At 39.4% G+C, this 20,109-nt stretch overlaps 1 protein-coding gene across 1 annotated transcript; it reads right to left on the bottom strand.

The window, feature by feature from the left end:
• Window positions 1–18,736: 18,736 nt before the first annotated feature.
• Window positions 18,737–19,318, bottom strand: LOC136831085 (uncharacterized). The gene has a single exon (XM_067091034.1). It carries the CDS (start codon window positions 19,316–19,318, stop codon window positions 18,737–18,739), a length of 582 nt encoding a protein of 193 aa, XP_066947135.1.
• Between the last annotated feature and the right edge of the window lie 791 nt (window positions 19,319–20,109).

Below are 20,109 nucleotides of genomic sequence, written 5' to 3'. Positions count from 1 at the left end.
CAAAATAAAGATATATGTATTGTTGGAATAAAATTGAGCAATTGTCGTTACGGACAATCTTTTTCTCTCTCTTTCTACGAAAATATGCGGCAACTATTATATAGAAACGTTGATATTTTTACATTTTGCTGTTCAGCACGATAAAGTGCAAAGAATAGCCGTTCCGGATGATATATAATACATGCATTGAAGTTATTTACAAGCGCACAAAAAAATTATCTACGCATGCATAAATCCGGCCGAACTACGGCGTTCCAGCATTCAACGCTGACATTTTCGTAATTATAGGTCATAAATAATGCTAGAAAAAGTGAAAACGCTACGCGATGACTGAATAATTTCTACATTATATAATACTAAAAATTAATGTATTTGCCCTTAAATAGTCGAGCAATTGAAGCTCAAAGATAGTTTTTGTTTCACGTACAGTCAATTGTTCGCTAAAAGATTTTTATATAGAAACGTTGATATTTTTACATTTGCCGTTCAGCGTTCAGCTCGATAAAGTACAATGGCCGTTCGAATGATATATAATACATGCACACTGAAGTTATTTACAGATACACAAACAGGCGTACAAAAAATTATTCACGCACTCGTAAACCCTAGGCGGAACTACGCGGCTCGACTGGGTTCTCAAGTGGTCATATTTACGCTTACATTTTTCGTAATTACTCGGTAATGCATAACGCAAAGAAAATATTGAAAATTACGTAAGAGCTGAATAAATTTGCTACAAATAGCCCACGTAAAAGCAATATGTGTTCCCAGAAAAAAATTGAGCAATTGAAGCTGAAAGACGGAAATAATGTTGAAAGACAGAAATATATGTAAAAAAAAAAAAGTAAATTCTTACGAAAAAGAAACGTTGCTATTTTTACATTCAGAGGTTTAACATGTGAAAATGCCGGTTTCCTGTTTACGTTTTCTTGTATGTACAAGATCTGCCCGCGCAATGGCGCAGTCCTCGTCTTCTTCGGATGACTTTTTTGGTGAATTTCCCCCGAAAATAACTTACGAATGGCGCGGAATTCGCGTCACCAGACACCACGGCGAAAAATTTATAGACGCGGTTTCCGTCATCGGATCACCAGAGGGTGTGTGTGTGTGTGTGTGTGTGTGTACACATACATTATATATATACGCTTGGTGTTTCTTTAGAAAGTCAAGCAAAAAACGTAATGGAATAAAAATTAATTTTTAGTTCCAGACGCAGGAAAGCAACCTTGCACTCGGGGAAACCTTGAGAGATAGATAGATAGATAGATAGATAGATAGATAGATATATGTGTACGTATGTATGTATGTCAAAACCGCCAGATAGATAGATAGATAGATATATGTGTACGTATGTATGTATGTCAAAACCGCCAAAGTCCTTATGTAACAACACCAAGCACCCTTTGCGGTTTCTAAATTACAGGGAGATCTATCTCAACTGAATTCAGTACTAACAAGAATAACACATTAATTTTATTAATGAATAAGTACCACAATTAAGTACTTCCCACTTACTAGACAGTCCCTATAGACATGGGCTCAGATCGTGAAGTCTGTGAATCTGACGAGGCAGCCTCTCTCTCTCTCTCTCTCCCTCTCTCTCTCTCTCTCTCTCTCTCTCATTTATATATATATACACACACACACACACATATATATATATATATATATATATATATATATATATATATATATATATATATATGAATGTCTTTTCCTGTAATACTACAGTGTAATATATGAAAATAAGAAGGCCCACTAAAACACTATTTAAACGTTGAAACCATATATTTCAGAGCCTTGTTTCTGTGCCCTGTTCACTGTTAGAATATGGACAGGTGGAAAGTTACAATGGTATATATACAAAAACATGGAAGGTGTGGCTTAGGCCTCCGCGATGTTAAGAGGTGGCGTTTCTTAGAAGGAGAGATTGACCAAATTCCCCTAGTGGTTTTTGGCTCATTAGCTCCGTTTGGCGATGGATCTGGCGGTCGCGTTTCTTGGGTCATCTTCTTCAAAGGGTCCGAGGATTAGGTGTCAATAGTCGATTCCAATGTCCTCCTGACAGGTTCATATTGTTAGCTTTGATTGATGATAGCAGATTCCAGCATCTTTCTTTTGTACGGACCTTCTCTTGAAAACCAACTCCGCCCCTCAGTTAATGACATGCCCTGTATTTCCTAATATGTAGGAAAAATTCGAACTCTCGAGCGTAGCATTACTGATCTTTTGTGCTCTGCTTTTATTCTTTGCGAGAAGCGATCTACCCTGTCTCGCCTACCATAGATGTCATGACAATTATTACTGCGGTATCTTGTAAACTCCAGCTTCTTCCTTTTGTTATTTAAGTATCGTTAACGAGCGAACTCCCGATGGATTTGGGATAATGGAAAATGAAAGAGTTATTAGAACTGGGTTGCTCGGTGGCCTTTGGATATTTTCAGTATGGAAGCTTTATTTTGTTGTTGAAATCTATTTGTCTGTTGTGAGTGGGACCTCTGTAGTATATTTTATTTGCTTTATTAATAGCCCTCTCCATAATGTGTAGTGGATAGAGCAGTTCACGTTAGGTGTTGGCGGATCAAGTGTTAGAATTCTTGATCCGGTACTCATTTGAACATATCTAAGTCCTCTGAGGAATAGGTTGCACCCTACCATGATTTTTACGGAGACGTCGTGGTAGCTTAAGAAATGAATGTAGGAGACAGCGAAGGTGGGTTTTCTATATACTGTAAATGCATAGCTGTTCTGTTTTCTTATGATCAGTACATCTAGGAACGGCAGTTTTCCGTCCTTTTCCCATTCTGTTTTAAATTTTATGGTCGGAACTAGCGAATTTAGCCTATTAAAATTCATTAAAGTCCCCCAGCTATTGTCCCAGAAAGTAAAAAAGATATCATCTACGTATCTAAGCCAGATCATATTATGGGGGTTGATAGACGACAAAAGTTCTGTTTCGAAATATTCCATGTACAAGTTTGCTAGAAGGGTGATAGGGACTTCCATGCTACAGCCAAATTTTTGTTTGTAAAAATTACCATTGAAAAGAAAACCGTTGTTAGTTACGAGGTTGATAAGTTTTAAAGTTTTATCTATGCCAAGAGGAAAATGGTCTTCCTTATGGTTTGTAACTTCCTCTCTAAGAAAAACAACACGTCGGCAATCGGGACTTTAGTAAATAATGAATCGGCAATCTAGACTGAGCAGTTTGATGTTGTTTGAGGATGTTTAAACTATTAAATTTTGTATAAAATCTTCTGCATGTTTGACGTGGGAGGATGAGAAGGTTCCTAGAAAGGAGTGATAACAAGTCTGCGAGCCATTTTGATAATTTGTACATGAAAGAGCCCTGCTAGATGTTATGGGGCGTAAAGATCCCCATCTTTATGTGTTTCGGGAGGCCGTAAAAATAGGGGAGAGAGGGTTGATTACACTTGAATGTCTCTAGTAATTCTATGTCTTTTATTGCCCCTATGGTTCTAACTGATTTGTTAAACTGACAGCAATATTTGTTGTGGGATCTTTCGTTAATTTGTCATAGGTCTCGCATCGTTTAGAAGTTGAACTTTATTGATGTATGTCTCCTTGTCTAACAGAACTATTTTTCCCGTCTTTGTCAGATTTGTGATGATGATATCCCCCTTTTCTTAAGCTAACTAATGCATTTTGGAATCTTTTTCGGAGCAATTTTTGTTGTTATTTTGCTCCAAGACATTTAGCAAAATGCCTTTAGACATACCTCTTTCTTGTCATAGTTGTTTTTGCAAAATGTTTATCAAAGCAACTAGGAAATTAAGATTACTCTCGGGACCAGGTTTTAGAGCGAATGAAACTCCAAGATTTAAAACGGTCTGTTCTTCTGCAGTGAGGATGGTTAGAGATTCAGCACATTGGGAAGAATAAGATTATTCCATCGCTGTTCTAATCAGTCTTTTAATTTGTAGCACAAATTTCTGGAATTAGAACTCACTGTTTTCAATAGCACCTGATAGCACAAAATATGAAAGATATCTGTACATACCATCATCCCTGCATGAGGTGAAGTGACGTGGCTAGCTCACTTATTTTTCTTCTAATCATAGATGTCTTGGTGTGTGGCTTGTATTCTGTCTTGGAGGAATGTGCGAGGATGGAGTCCGGAGGAAATGGGTCTGACGCCGATGTCCAACGCGTGAAACCGTACATTTTGAAGAAACTTTTTTGTTCCTGTAGGCATTCTTGTAGAAAATTTCTCTGATTCTTCCTCTTGTGTAACCATGTGCTAGCCGTTACCGTCTGAAGATGTGCTTGACAGCTGGAGTTGAAGCAGCTTAAGCGTAAACTGTGATGTTCCATAATGGGCAAATGAATCTTTCCTGTAATACTACAGTGTAATATGAAAATAGAAGGCCCATAAACACTATTTAAACGTTGAAACCATATATTTCAGACCTTGTTCTGTGCCCCTGTTCACCTGGTAGAATATGGACAGGTGGGGAAAGTTACAATGGTATATATACAAAAACATGAAGGTGGCTTAGGCCTCCGATGTTAAGGAGGTGCTTTTCTTAAGAAGGAGAATTCAGCCAAATTCCCTAGTGGTTTGGCCTCCATTAGCTCCGTTGGCGATGGATCTGGCGGTCGCGTTTCTTGGGTCATCTTCTTCTTCAAGGGTCCGAGGATTAAAGTGTCAATGGCGTCCGATTTCCAATGTCCTCCTGACAGGTTCATATTATTGTTGGTTTGATTGATGATAGCAGATTCAGCATCTTTCTTTTGTACGGACAGCTACTCTTGAAAACCAACTCCGCCCCACTCCAGTTAATGACATGCCCTGTATTTCTAATATGTAGGAAAATTCCCGAACTCTCCGAAGCGTAACATACTGATCTTTTGTGCTCTGTTATTCTTTGCGAGAGCGATCTACCTGTCTCGCCTACATAGATGTCATGACAATTACTACACGGTATCTTGTAAACTCCGGCTTCTTCCCTTTTGTTATTTAAGTATACGTTAACGAGCGAACTCCCGATGGATTTGGGATAATGGAAAATGAAAGGATTATTAGACCTGAGTTGTTCGGTGGCCTTTTGGATGTTTTCATCGTATGGAAGCTTTATTTTGTTGTTGAAATCTATTTGTCTGTTGTGAGTGGGACCTCTACAGTATATTTTATTTGCTTTATTAATAACCCTCTCGATAATGTGTGGTGGATAGAGCAGTTGCGTTAGGTGTTGGCGGATCGTGTTAAATTCTTGGTGGTACTCATTTGAACATATCCTAAGTCCTCTGAGAATAGGTTGTACCCTACTATGATTTTTACGGAGACGTCGTGGTAACCCAGAAATGAATGTAGGAGACAGCGAAGGTGGGTTTCTATACTGTAAATGCATACCTGTTCTGTTTTCTTATGATCAGTACATCTAGGAACGGCAGTTTTCCGTCCTTTTCCCATTCTGTTTAGAATTTTATGGTCGGAACTAGCGAATTTAACCTATTAAAAATTCATTGATCCCCAGCTATTGTCCCAGAAAGTAAGATATCATCTACGTATCTAAGCCAGATCATGTTATGGGGTTTGATAGACGACAAAAGTTCTGTTTCGAAATATTCCATGTGCAAGTTTGCTAGAAGGGGTGATAGGGGACTTCCCATGCTACAGCCAAATTTTTGTTTGTAAAAATTACCATTGAAAGAAAACACTTACGTTTGTTAGTTACACAGAGGTTGATAAGTTTTAAAGTTTTATCATCTATGCCAAAGAGGAAAATGTCTTCATATGGTTTCAACTTCCTCTCTAAGAAAAACAACACGTCGGCAATCAGGACTTTAGTAAATAATGAATCGACGTCTAGACTGAGCAGTTTGATGTTGTTTGAGGATGTTTAAACTATTAAATTTTATGCTATGAAATCTTCTGCATGTTTGACGTGGGAGGATGAGGAAGGTTCTGAAAGAATTGTTAACAAGTCTGCAGTACATTTTGATAATTTGTACATGAAAGAGCCCTGCTAGATATTATGGGAGCGTAAAAGGAATCCCCATCTTTATGTGTTTTCGGGAGGCCGTAAAAATACGGGAGAGAGGGGTTGGTGTGAATGTCTCTGTAATTCTATGTCTTTTTTATTGCCCCTATCAGTTTCTAACTGATTTGTTAAACTGAGCAGCAATATTTGTTGTGGGATCTTTCGTTAATTTGTCGTAGGTCTCCGCATCGTTTAGAAGTTCTTGAACTTTATTGATGTATGTCTCCTTGTCTAACAGAACTATTTTCCCGTCTTTGTCAGATTTTGTGATGATGATATCATACCTTAAGCTAACTAATGCATTTTGGAATCTTTTCAGGAGCGAATTTTTGTTGTTATTTTGCTCCAAGACATTTGTAAAATGCCTTTGAGACCCATGCCTCTTTCTTGTCATAGTTGTTTTTGCAAAATGTTTATCAAAAGCAACTAGGAAATTAAGATTACTCTCGGGACCAGGTTTTAGAGCGGAATGAAACTCCAAGATTTAAAACGGTCTGTTCTTCTGCAGTGAGGATGGTTAGAGATTCAGCACACATTATTGGAAGGCCAAGATTATTCATACGCTGTTGCCTAATCAGTCTTTTTAATTTGTAGCACAAATTTCTGGAGTAGGACTCACTGTTTTCAATAGCACCTTGTTAGGAACAATCGTTTATCGATTGTTCCCTTAGTGAGTTGTTGCCTCTTTTGTTTTTGTTTTCTTGCTGGCAGAGCTGTCATCTGGTGAATAGCGTCGAACTTCGCCAGTCAGGATCATAGCAGCAACAAGTCAGGTTCGTAGCAGCAACGAGGCAGGTTGAGGTCAGCAGCAAGCCAGCTGGAGTAGCAGCAGCAGGTATCCGTACCTGTGAGTCAGGTCTTGGCAGCAGAGCAGTAGAGAAGTTTTGAGGACGAGATGGTTGCCGTGTCGGCTCTGTCGTGGTCGTCCAGTGCTGGAGGAGGACGTCTGTACTGTTTTTGGGGACGAGATGGTTGCCGTGTCGGCTCTGTCGTTTTCGTCCGATGTTGGAGAAGGACGCCCAGTACTGTTGATCCTTTATGCGGCTGGATTTTGTATTTGCTGTAATAGTTATTTTACAGTTTTTTTTCATTATTCGTATTGTTTTTTTTGCTGCCTGTTATTTTTATATTTATGCTGCCTGTGAGTTATGTAATTATTATTTTAGCTGCCTAAGTGTTGTTTATTAATGAGCTTTTGGATTGTTTATCAATTTGCTTATGTAATTATTTTTTTTGGTTTTGATTGTTGCTGCTGCTGTTAGAGTTAATTCATTTATAATGTTTTACTGACCAGTTAATTGTTGCTGCTCCTTTAAGTGATTAATTCACTTGTTATAATGTTCATTTAATTGTTTATTCTAAACTGAACCTGACTCTACTGTAAATATGTATATAACTAACTTGTAATAAACTAATGCTAAGGTAACCTTTTTTGTATTTGTTCTGCTCCTCCCTCCTTTGTTTGTCACCTCTCGTCAGTCATTACAGCCCAATTGCTTGTTCCTTTTTAAAGAACCTATCGATCTCGAGGGGCGAGATCGTAATACACCTATAACAAAATATGAAAGATATCTGTACATACCATCATCCCCTGCACATGAGGTGAAGTGACGTGCTTCAAGCTCATATTTTTCTTCTAATCCACATAGATGTCTTGGTGTGTGGCTTGTATTCTGTCTTGGAGGAATGTGCGGATGGAGTCCGAAATGGGTCTGACGCCGATGTCCAACTTGCGGTAAACCGTACATTTTGAGAGAAACTTGTTCCTGTAGGCATTCTTGTAGAAAATTTCTCTGATTCTTCCTCTTGTGTAACCCATGTACTAGCCGTTCGTACCGTCTGAAGTGTGCTTGACAGCTGGGTTGAAGCCGAAAAACTGGCGTAGCTTCGTGATGTTCCATAATGGGCAAAAATGAATGTCTTTTCTGTAATACTACAGTGTAATATGAAAATAAGAAGGCCCATAAACACTATTTAAACGTTGAAACCATATATTTCGAACACTTGTTTCTGTGCCCTGTTCATGGTAGAATAATATGGACAGATTGGAAAGTTGCAATGGTATATATGCAAAACATGAAGGCCACACCTTCTGTGTTTTTGTATATATACCATTATGTTTTACCTATCAATCTAGAAGGCTGAGAACACACGAAAACAAGTAACATCTATGGTTTCAACGTTTAAATAGTCTTTTATGGGCCTTTGTAGCCTCGCAACCCACACTGTATTGTAGGAAAAGACATTCATTTGCCTCAGAGACATCACGGTTGACTGATTTTAAACCAGCTGTCAACATCTCATACTGTTCAACTAGTATGGGTTAGAGAAGAATCGAAGAGGCCCTAAAACCTAGTGATTTCTCCCAAAACGGTTTTCACGTTAGTGTCGAACCATTCCGAATATCACACATTCCTCCAGACACAAACTTCCCTGGGTCCATGCTGTGTTGAAAGAAAAATAAGTGAGCTAACCACTCATGTACGAGATGACTCAGCCTTCTTGAGCCTCTTTCATATTTTAACTGTCCAAATGCTATTAAACAGTGAGTCCCATTCCAGAAATTTGTACTTTACAAATTAAAAAGACTGATTAGGAACAGCGTATGGAATAATCTTGGCCTTCCCAATAATGTGCTGAATCTCTCTATTCATCCCTCACTGCCGAAGAACGAATAGTTTAAATCTTGGAGTTTCATTCGCTCTAAAACCTGGTCCCGAGGTAATCTTAATTTCCTAGTTGCTTTTGATAAACATTTTTGCAAAAAACAGCTATGACAGAAAGAGCATGTCTCAAGGCATTTTTGCTAAATGTCTTGGAGCAAAATAACAACAAAATTCTCCCGAAAAGATTCCAAAAATGCATTAGTTAGCTTAAGAAAAGGATATCATCATCACAAAATCTGACAAAGACGGGAAAATAGTTCTGTTAGACAGAGACATACATCAATGGTTCAAGAACTCAAACGTGCGGAGACCTACGACAAATTAACGAAGATCCACAACAAATATTGCTGCTCAATTAACTAGAGATGAGCTCATAGAAACAATAAAGACATGTCGTACTAGAACATTCAAATAATCAACCTCTCTCCCCTATTACGGCCTCCGGCTGGCGATGAGTTCCTTGCGCCCCGTAATACTATCTGGCGGGGCCTAAATGTACAGAGATGCTCAAGATGGCTCTCGAACGTTATCTCACTCTGGAACCTTCTCATCTCCCACGTCAGGCACAGCCGAAAATTTCAGCCGCAAAGAACTAACAGTTTTAAATCCTCAAACAACGTCAAACTGCTCGGTCTGAACGTCGATTCGTGTTTACTAGGAGTCCCCGATTGTTACGTGTTTGTTTTCTTGAAGGAGGATTACAACAGTAGCAATTCCATTTTCCTAACGACGCGAATAAAACTTTTGAAGCTTGTCGGCCTTTGCCGATGTGACTTAACGGCATGTTTTCTTGATGTTGATTTTACAAGCAGAACGGCACGGAAATCATATCGCCCCTTCTGGCGCAAACTTGTACGTAGGTATTTCGAGCAAGGCTTTTGTCTCTATCAAGCCCATAATATGATGCGGCTTAGATACATGAATGATATCTTTTTCTGAGACAACTGAGAGACACAATAATTTTTAATAAACTAAATTCTTAGTTCCGACACCATAAAATTTAAAACGGGAAAGCAAGAAAGGCGGAAAACTGCCGTTTACCTAGGTACAATGCTGATCATGAAAACAGGGCAATATCTGTTGCAGTATGTAAGCCACGCTATACATTCATTTCTTAGCTACCATGACGTCTCGTGCAACCTATTCCTCCAGAGAGACTTGAATATGTTCAAGTAGTACCTGAATCTCAGAAATTTAACGCGATCATAACACTAACGCAACTGCTCTATCCCACCACACACGTATCAGAGGCTGTAATAAGCAATAAAATATGCTATATCCCCACTCTGGCTTTAATTAAATGTTTTCGGCAACAAGCCTCAAAGCTTTCATACGATGAACATCCCGAAAACCGCGACAACTCGGTTCTAATAATCTTTGCATTTTCCGTATCTAATCCTACAGAAGACCATGAATGCGTATGTAAATAACAAAGGAAAAGCACTGAGTTTACAGGCTACTGCGTGCCGTGGTAAATCATGACATCTATGTAGTTTAATGAATCGCTCTCGCAAATAACGAGGCACAGGTCGGTACGATGCGCTTCAGGAAGAAGTTAAATTTTCCACCCATATTAAATACGGGGCATGTCGTCAACTGGAGTGGGGCGAGGAATGATTTTCAAGGTAACTGTACAAGAAAGATGCTGGGATCTGCTCATGTCGTCAAACCACAATATGTTCTGTCGGGAAGTTTGTGGAGAAATATCGGACATATTATTTTCTGCCAATCCTCGGACACCCCAATTGACTCAAGAAAACGCGACCGCCGAATCTCGCCAAGCAAGCTATGAGCAAAATATAGTGGTCAATCTCCTCCTTCTTGAAACGCCACCTCCTCTTTATCGGAGACGCTGTAAGAAAGTATCACCACATCGGCCGGGATAGTGTTTGGTAGTGCTGTTAGTGGGTCTCCGCTGGGCTTGTTTTCTTTGGTGACTTCCCATTTTCTTCAAACTCAATTAGTCACGCCTAAAACGTGCCAGGTCACGCATTTTAATCATTTTACTTTATGGTATTTATACAGATATACATTGTGTATCACATGTTTCTTCATTCACAGGCATCAAGACTGTATCCATATTGTAGCTCTGTATGTTTTGTATTGTAATTTGTACTCATTCACTGCATATTGTTTATTGTTTCGACCTCAGGTCACAGTCAATCCCATTGTCTCTACATGTGGCCCGGCGTCAGTGTTCGCAATATAACACCTGGATCTGTAATAAAGTAGCAGTAACTTTTACCTGCTCGTTTCTTTGACACCTTACAGTGGTGACCCGGAGTATCCCGGGCCATTGGCGGACTCCTGCGACTCAGTCTTGGCTCCAGGATTTCTCCAAAAAACGCTCTTAGCGGCTAAACACGGCGCCAGCGTTTGGCGTGTGACTCGTCAAGCGTGCCCCACCAGCGTCACTAAGCGGGAACCACGGCGCACGAGTGCGTACTGACCATGATGCCTCCAGTAAGGGGTCAAAGGAAGCGAGCATGGCGGATATCCTCCTTCATGCAGTTAAGCAGCGGACGGACTCGGAGGATTTACCTACCTCCCATCACAACGCCCGCCCGCGCCGAGGCCTCCGCAGCTCCCACCAGCGCCCCGAACACCGCGACGGCGAGACGCTGTCGCGGGCCGCCCTCACCGTAAAGCTGCTGCCCGTTTACGCGGGGAACCCATCGATGTGGCTGCGCGGGGTGAAGCCACTTCAGAATTTCAGCGTCCCAGCAGATACAGGGGATTAGTCAGGCGCGTCCCTCGTCTTGGGGAAGTGTTGTAAAGTCACCATCGGCGCCAGGATAGTGTTTCGGCGCCATTAGTCAAGTCTCCGCTGAGCTTGTTTTCTTTGGTGACTTCCATTTCTTCAAGCTCAATTAGTCACGCCTAAAACGTGCCAGGTCACGCATTTTAATCATTTTTACTTTATGGTATTTATCTGAATGCCACATTGTGTATCACATGTTTCTTCATTCTGAGCATCAAGACTGTATCCTGTTAGCTCTGTATCGTTTCTTGTAATTTGTACTCGTTCACCATATTATTGTTTATTGTTTCGACCTCGAGTCTGTTCAATCCATTGTCTCTCGCGGCCCGGCGTCAGTCATGCAATATAAACTGCCTGGATCTGTAATAAAGTAGCAGTAACTTTTACCTGCTCGTTTCTTTGACACCTTACAGCCTAAGGCCACACCTTCATGTTTTTGTATATATACCATTGTAACTTTCCACCTGTCCATATTCTACCAGTGAACAGGGGCACAGAAACAAGTGCCAGAAATATGGTTTCAACGTTTATTAGTGTTTTATGGGCCTTCTTATTTTCATATTACACTGTATTATTACAGGAAAAGACGATACATTTTGCCCATTATGGAACATCACGGTTACGCCAGTTTTCGGCTTCAACCCAGCTGTCAAGCATCTTCAGAGCGGTACGAGCGGCTGAGCACATAGGTTACACAAGAGGAAAATCCAGAGAAATTTTCTACAAGAATGCCTACAGAACAAGTTTCTCCCCCAAAATGCGGTTTCCACGCGTTGAGACATCGGCGTCAGACCCATTCCGGACTCCATCCGCACATTCCTCCAAGACAGAATACAAGCCACACACCAAGACATCTATGTGATTAGAAAGAAAAATAGAAGTGAGCTAGCCCACGTCACTTCGCCTCATGTGCAGGGATGATGGTATGTACAGATTATCTTTCATATTTTGTGCTATCAGGTGCTATTGAAAACAGTGAGTCCCACTTGAAATTTGATACAAATTAAAAAGACTGATTAGGAACAGCGTATGGAATAATCTTGGCCTTCCTTAATAATGTGCTGAATCTCTCTAACCATCCTCACTGCAGAAAAGGCAGACCGTTTTAAATCTTGGAGTTTCATTCGCTCTAAAACCTGGTCCCGAGGTAATCTTGAATTTCCTAGTTGCTTTTGATGACATTTTGCAAAAACAACTATGACAAGAAGAGGCATGTCTCAAGGCATTTGCTCTAAATGTCTTGGAGCAAAATAACAACAAAAATTCGCTCCCGAAAGATTCCAAAATGATTAGCTTAAGAAAAGGGGATATCATCATCACAAAATCTGACAAAGACGGAAAATAGTTCTGTTAGACAAGGAGGCAGCATACATCAATAAAGTTCAAGAACTTCTAAACGATGCGAGGAGACCTACGACAAATTAACGCGAAAGATCCACAGCAAATATTGCTGCTCAGTTTAACAAATCAGTTAGAACCATAGGGGGCAATAAAAAAGACATAGGGTACTAGAGACATTCAAGTAATCAACCTCTACCTGTTTTACGGCCTCCCGAAAACACATAAAGATGGGATTCCTTTACGCCCCATAATATCTAACGGGCTCTTTCATGCCTAAATTATCAAAATAAAAACCATAGACTTGTTATCACCCTTTCTAAGACCTTCTCATCCTCCCGTCAAACATACAGAAGATTTCATACAAAAATTTAATAGTTTAAACATCCCCTCAAACAACATCAAACTGCTCAGTCTAGACGTCGATTGTTATTACTAAGGTCGATTGCCGACGTATTTGTTTTTTTCTTAGAGGAAGTTACAACCATATGAAGACCATTTTCCTCTTGGCATAGATAAAACTTTAAAAACTTATCAACCTCTGTGTAACTAACAACGTGTTTTCTTTCAATGGTAATTTTACAAACAAAAAGAAAATTTGGCTGTAGCATGAAGTCCCCTATCACCCCTTCTAGCAAACTTGTACATGGAATATTTCGAAACAGAACTTGTCGTCTATCAAACCCCATAATGATCTGGCTTAGATACGTAGATGATATCTTTACTTTCTGGGACAATAGCTGGGGACTTTAATGAATTTTTAATAGGCTAATTCGCTAGTTTCCGACCATAACATTTAAAACAGAATGATAGAAGGACGGAAGAAACTGCCGTTCCTAATACTGATCATAAGAAAACAGAACAATATGCATTTACAGTATATGACACCTTCGCTGTCTCCTACATTCATTTCTTAAGCTACGACGTCTCCGTAAAAATCATGGTAGAGTGCAACCTATTCCTCAAGAGGACTTAGGATATGTTCAAATAATTGCCTGGATCAAGAATTTAACACGATCCACCAACTTTAACATAACTGCTCTATCCACCACACATTATCGAGAGGGCTATTAATAAAGCAATACGATATACTACAGAGGTCCTCACAACAGACAAATAGTTTCAACAGCAAAATAAAGCTTCCATACGATGAAAACATCAAAGGCCACCCGAGCAACTCAGTTCTAATAATCCTTTCATTTCCATTATCCCAAATCCATGGGAGTTCGCTCGTTAACGTATACTTAAATAACAAAGGGAAGAAGCCGGAGTTTACAAGATACCGTGTAGTAATTGTCGCGTGACATCTATGGCGAGACAGGTGGTCGCTCGCAAAGAATAACAGAGCACAAAGATCGATGCGTTGCGGCCGGAGAGTTGGGAATTTTCCTACATATTAGAAATACAGGGCATGTCATTAACTGGAGTGGGGCGGAGTTGGTTTTCAGAGTAGCTGTCCGTACAAAAAGAAAGATGCTGAATCTGCTATCATCAATCAAACCAACAATATGAACCTGTCAGGAGGACATTGGAAATCGGACGCCATTGACACGTAATCCTCGGGCCCCTTTTGAAGAAGATGACTCAAGAAACGCGACCGCCAGATCCATCGCCAAACGGGAGCTAATGAGGCCCAAAACCACTGAGTTTGGTCAATCTCCTCCTTCTTAAACGCCACCTCCTTAACGCCGGAGGCCTAAGGCCACACCCATGTTTTTTGTATATATATACCATTGTAACTTTCCACCTGTCCATATTCTACCAGTGAACAGGGGGCACAGAAACAAGTGCCCGAAATATACTGGTTTCAACGTTTAAATAGTGTTTTATAGGCCTTCTTGTTTTCATATATATATATACATCTTACTACAGTAGTAATCATGGGTTGATTTTCAGACCTTAGAGGACTCAATACTCAAGTTTTCTGATCCATTATATTCACCGTCGCTAAATTATGATCACGGAAAATGGGAAATAAGATGGAAGGACACTGAAAAACACGTGCTGAATTTAACCTTAAAATTAATTTAATAGCTAAAGGTTAAACATATCAAACGAGCAAATATATAAGAAATGAATGAAACGGGGTTACAATAGAAGGCACTCAAACTAACCAAAATTACAAGGTTCAAGAATAAGAGTAATAATACTCTAAAGCATATACACACACACACACACACACACACACACAACGACACCAAATAACGACCAACTGCACAAGAAAATAGGCCAAAAGCTGCTCCTTCCTTCTGCATTCGAGTTTTATTGTGGGGCGGGGCGACACAATCCTGTGAACACAGACCTGACCTGACTTCAAATCAACACAAAAAACTTGAAGCTAATTCTTAAGTTTGTTATCAAAATAAACTAAAAGCACAGACCCTGACTTACAAATTTCAAATCAACATAAAAAAAACTTCCAAGCTAATTCTTAAGTTCGTTATCAAAAATAAACTAAGCGCAATATTCTGGAACCTCACATATCTGTTAAGCGTAGTGAGATCAAATGGTGGCGTGTGACAGCACAATTTTAGACGATGTCATTGCTAAACAGGACGCATGTTACGAACACACACACATTCTTAAACACAATACTGGAAATGGCAAAGTGACAAGCGTTGGGCACCACACAACACTTATGTAGTCTTAAGCGTCATTTTCTTTTGGAAGGTTATCAAAAGGGAATCCACCTCAAAAAGGCAATTTTTTACAACAGCCTATCAAGTACACCTTGAAAAACAACCTTTTTCAGATTAGCTACTGACAGGATGAGTTTGTCAAGTAATTATATTTGGATTTACAGTAGGTAACTTAGATCGCCAAGCAACAATGCCATAGGTTTCCTTATTCAGGGCACATTAGCTCTTGATAATTTAATGAATGAAGCTGATACTGTGTCCCTGTAAATGGTAGGGACTATATCGGTCTGATTCCTGTTCATGACCTAGTAATGACCAGTATATTTGCTTTATACAATGCACAGTAATGTACATTTACTGCGAAATAGCATATGTCCAAAGAAAGCCATAGCGTAAGCCTACTACCTCTCTCTCTATTTTCCCCTACAAACAGGTCAGATACCATCATTTTTACCATCCTGTGTATTGTTTGATTCATGAGTGATCGCAACTCTTTATAAATGGCATTAAACATACATTTTCAAGTACATAATTTAGAAACTGCGATAGAAGTATTACTTATACAGTAAATATCGACTTTGCCGAGCAGGAATTAACAGGCACTGACCACTATTGCCAAGAGGAGAAGCCAATAATGCATAATATATTTCGCGGTGTATCTCATTTGAAGATATTATGTTGTTAGAGTATTAGTGTTGCATTATGTTTAGATGTATCTGACTAAAACGTATAAGTCATACAAGACATAAGCTGTGAAACTGGAAGTTTTTCTTAGGCATCGTGACTGGCAGTAATGGATATAGGGACCAACGAGCTAAAGGGGCGTGGCAGGCGTCATGGATCCCAGCTCGGCTCACTTTGATTGGTCCTAATTTTCCCTATTCTTATACTTCAGACTTGGGAAATATACGGCCGCCCGTTTTACAATCTGTATACACAGTCGTGAGCATACCAGCCAGTAGTCAATCACCAACCAGATCACGTAGCCAATCAGATTCGAGCAATGACGTCATCCAGCCTATATGCGAATAGCATATCACTTAGCTACATTTTTATCGTATATTAGACAAATGTGTGTGAGCAGCAATAACCCATATGAGAAATATTGTTCAAATATTAACCTCTTGTGTATTTGTGTCCAAAAGAGACTAAAATTGTGTTAAATTAAATTAAGATATGGAGCGAATAGTGACGTCATCGTCGATCAAAAATGTAAACAACAGATGAGATGCAATTGAGAAACCTTATGAATTAACAGCAAAGAAGGAAAATTTAACAAAGCCTTAAAATATTAATAACTTATATCGACTTTACTAATTTTTTAACATAAAAAATGTCTAAACTGCTAGAAAATTCCACATTTCATAGAATACTGTATACAGGTGGAAAGTAGCCCATTATTCTGTTCACAAAGCTTACACCTAAACAACATCACCCAAGTTTTTATATTGCACGCACTATTTATAGCAAGTTACATCGTTATAATAAGCTTATCTACAGCAATTGACTTAATTAACATTATGGATTCTAAAAAAAAAAAAGGGCCCTATTAACTGTGTATATTTTTAGCTCAGTTACTGCTAAATATGTCCGTTTTCTTAAAGCTAGCCTTCAAGGAAAACGTGTTCGGTGATTCAAGAATGCCTGTGTAATAATTATTATTGTTATTCAGAATGAAGCTTTTAACTAATATAGTTACATGAACAGAAGATTTTATTATATTGACGACATAAAACGCCATACTTGAAACAACGCGGGGAAAAAATGTCAATATTGCTTTCACAAAGGAGGAATGAGGACTCTTCTATCTAGCTTTAAGAAGACAATGACGTCACTCTGTGCGTGTATATTTTTTTAAATTTATTATTGGGCTCTTTAATGCATAAAAATACACCAGTGAGTTAATTTTGAACAATATTTCTTATATGGGTTATTGCTGCTCACACAGTTGTCTAATATACGGCAAAAATATAGCTAATTAAAATATGCGGTCGATGACGTCATTGCTCGAATCTGATTGGCTACGTGATCTGGTTGGTGATTGGCTACTGGCTGGTATGCTCACGACTGTGTATACAGATTGTAACACGCGACCGCCCGCCGTAACTGCATAAGGACATTTAAATTCAATAATTACAGAAAATGGTTAGCCTGGTAGACTTGCAGAGTATAGAAAACTGAAGTTAAAACTGTAAAGGCGATAGTTTTGTATTTTCTTTTTTATAATAATTATAGTAGTGACCCACGATCTTGGATAAATGGAATACAGAGTGGGGACCGTTGTGTATTAACCGATTTTTTTTTTATAATAAAAAATGTCTTTTTTTTTCCCGGACCCGCGCCCCCCCCGAGAAATTACTCACGCCCCCCTAGGGGGTCGCGCCCCCAGGTTGAGAACCACTGGTCTAAACCACTGACTAGCACATTGCTTGAACTTTATCGTGAGAATCCATGTTTATGGAATTTGAAGCTGAAATGTTATAAGAATAGAGACACACGCATAACAGCACTGAAAGCCATTGCTACAGAGATAAGAGAGCATGGTGCTTCTGTTACAACGGATGACATAAAAAAGAAAATGGACACGATACGTAACCAGTTTCGGCGTGAATCCAAGAAAAGGAAGCATTCGCAAAAGTCAGGAGCTGGAAGTGAGGATATTTATGTACCTAAATTATGGTGTTTCAATGACCTGAAATTCCAAAATGACAGTGATAATCCGAGACCATTGTCAAACCTAGGCATAAGCCACAATGCCGAGGATGGTGAGGATAGCGAGGTAAGAAGACTTTCTCTCTCTCTCTCTCTCTCTCTCTTTCTCTCTCTTTCTCTCTCTCTCTCTCGTGACTAGTTAACTCCATGGTCTACCATTCCCGTGTAATTGTTACTTGTACCCTTTGCTAAAATTATCTTAACCCAACAGACGAACATGGCTTTATAAATGGATAACTTGGCAATTAAGTAGTATGGCTGATATGGATAATACCAATCGTGTGTATAATGTAATTATTAAAAGAAGTCGCTCCTAAAATAGTTCGTGTATAATAATACATAATTGTTTTCTTGTTTATTGCAAAACACTATTAATTTTATCTTATACAAAGTGTTATATAAATGACTCCGTTAATGTTATAAAAAAAACGATACATGTGCATTTAAGTTTATAGTACTATACTACTGTATACATTTCGTGAAGATGTTTTACTATTTACCTGTTGCTGATCATACAAGTCTGATAATGAAGAAGTGAATATGCTTCACTAAAGGAATGGTTTTGTAGAGCCTTGTACTGCCATGACACAGCACCTTCATTATTGAAGTACTCCATTAAGTTACGGCGTACACTTTGAGCCTCTCTATTTGTGTTCTGTCCTGTTCTTTGCAATTCCAACAGGTTCGGAGTTTCACGCCAAGTACCAGGAGCGATTGTACATCTTGCAACATCCTCAGAATCCAAGACCCTTCAGGCGTATACTGCGTGACATGATCACGTCTGAGAAAGTTTTGCAAGGCAGTACATGCTAAAACTGCCATTTCAACCTTGCTTGGAGATAAGTTTATGGGTGACAGAAAAATTCTAAATCGGTTAGCTAAAATGCCAAAAGCATTCTCCACCGTGCGTCGAGCCCTTGATAAACGATAAGAAAAAGTGCGTTCCTCATTACTTTGGGTCTGGTGTGAGAACGGTTTCAAAATGTGGCGCAGCATGGGGAAAGCGTCATCTGCCACTAACACGTATGGTAGCATCCTCTCACTTCCTTGGGGCTTTCCGTCACCAGGGAGACCTGGTGTTTCTGTGGCAATACGGCTGCTGATACGTGTCTTATCCCACACACCGCCGTCTGACACCAGTCCATTGCAGCCAATATCAACATACAAAAACTCACAATTGGCATCACATATGGCCATGAGAACTATATACTACGGCTGCCTTTCTAATTATAGCAATAGGAGCCATTGTCAGGTGGAGGCCTTATTAAGATATGCTTCCCATCAATGGCTCCGATGCAGTTGGGGAAGTTCCACCGTGTTTGGAAGCCACGTGCCACACGCATCCACTCGTCTGTGGTTGTAGGTGTCTGTCAAAAGTAAATAACGAAAACAAAAAAATAGCATGTTACTAATAATTAGTTTTTCCTTTATAAAGTTATGGCCTATTAGTTTTTATTAATCCATCTTGATGTATGTAAATATGTAATTCAATGTCATATAAAGTAACACAACATGTCTTTTATTCTAGATCTTTAAGGATCCACTACTTTCTGTTCCTGATGCTTCTGAGCTAACAGCTGGGACTTCTGGCATCCCAACTGGTCAGCGTGTGGTATCAGACCGGACCGGCATGCGCGCGCCTGCATCTTCTCATGCAACACCCGCAAAATGACCACACAAAAGGATGATTATCGATGAAACGCAACTCATGCAAGAGGCTTATAATGAACTGAAGTCGTTGTCTCAAACTGAAAATGTTTTCTCTGCTTTCGGGACTGTCGTTGCAAATAATTTTTTAAGTGATGAAATGAACCGTGAAAACCAGATTTATGCTCAAAAATTAGTTCAGGATGTAATTTTTCTAGGTCGACTTGGAAGGCTTTCGTCATCTACTAAGATCGTAGAATAATTGCACTAATGAATAATTATGATGTAAAGATAATGGAGAAAGTGCCAATAAATCTCTACATATCATGTATATTTCATTA

Source organism: Macrobrachium rosenbergii, chromosome 48 (genome assembly GCF_040412425.1).
Source record: "Macrobrachium rosenbergii isolate ZJJX-2024 chromosome 48, ASM4041242v1, whole genome shotgun sequence".
NCBI classification, from domain to species: Eukaryota; Metazoa; Arthropoda; class Malacostraca; order Decapoda; family Palaemonidae; genus Macrobrachium; species Macrobrachium rosenbergii.
The sequence above is the reverse complement of the archived record's forward strand: the minus strand, read 5'-3'. Positions and strand labels throughout refer to the sequence as shown.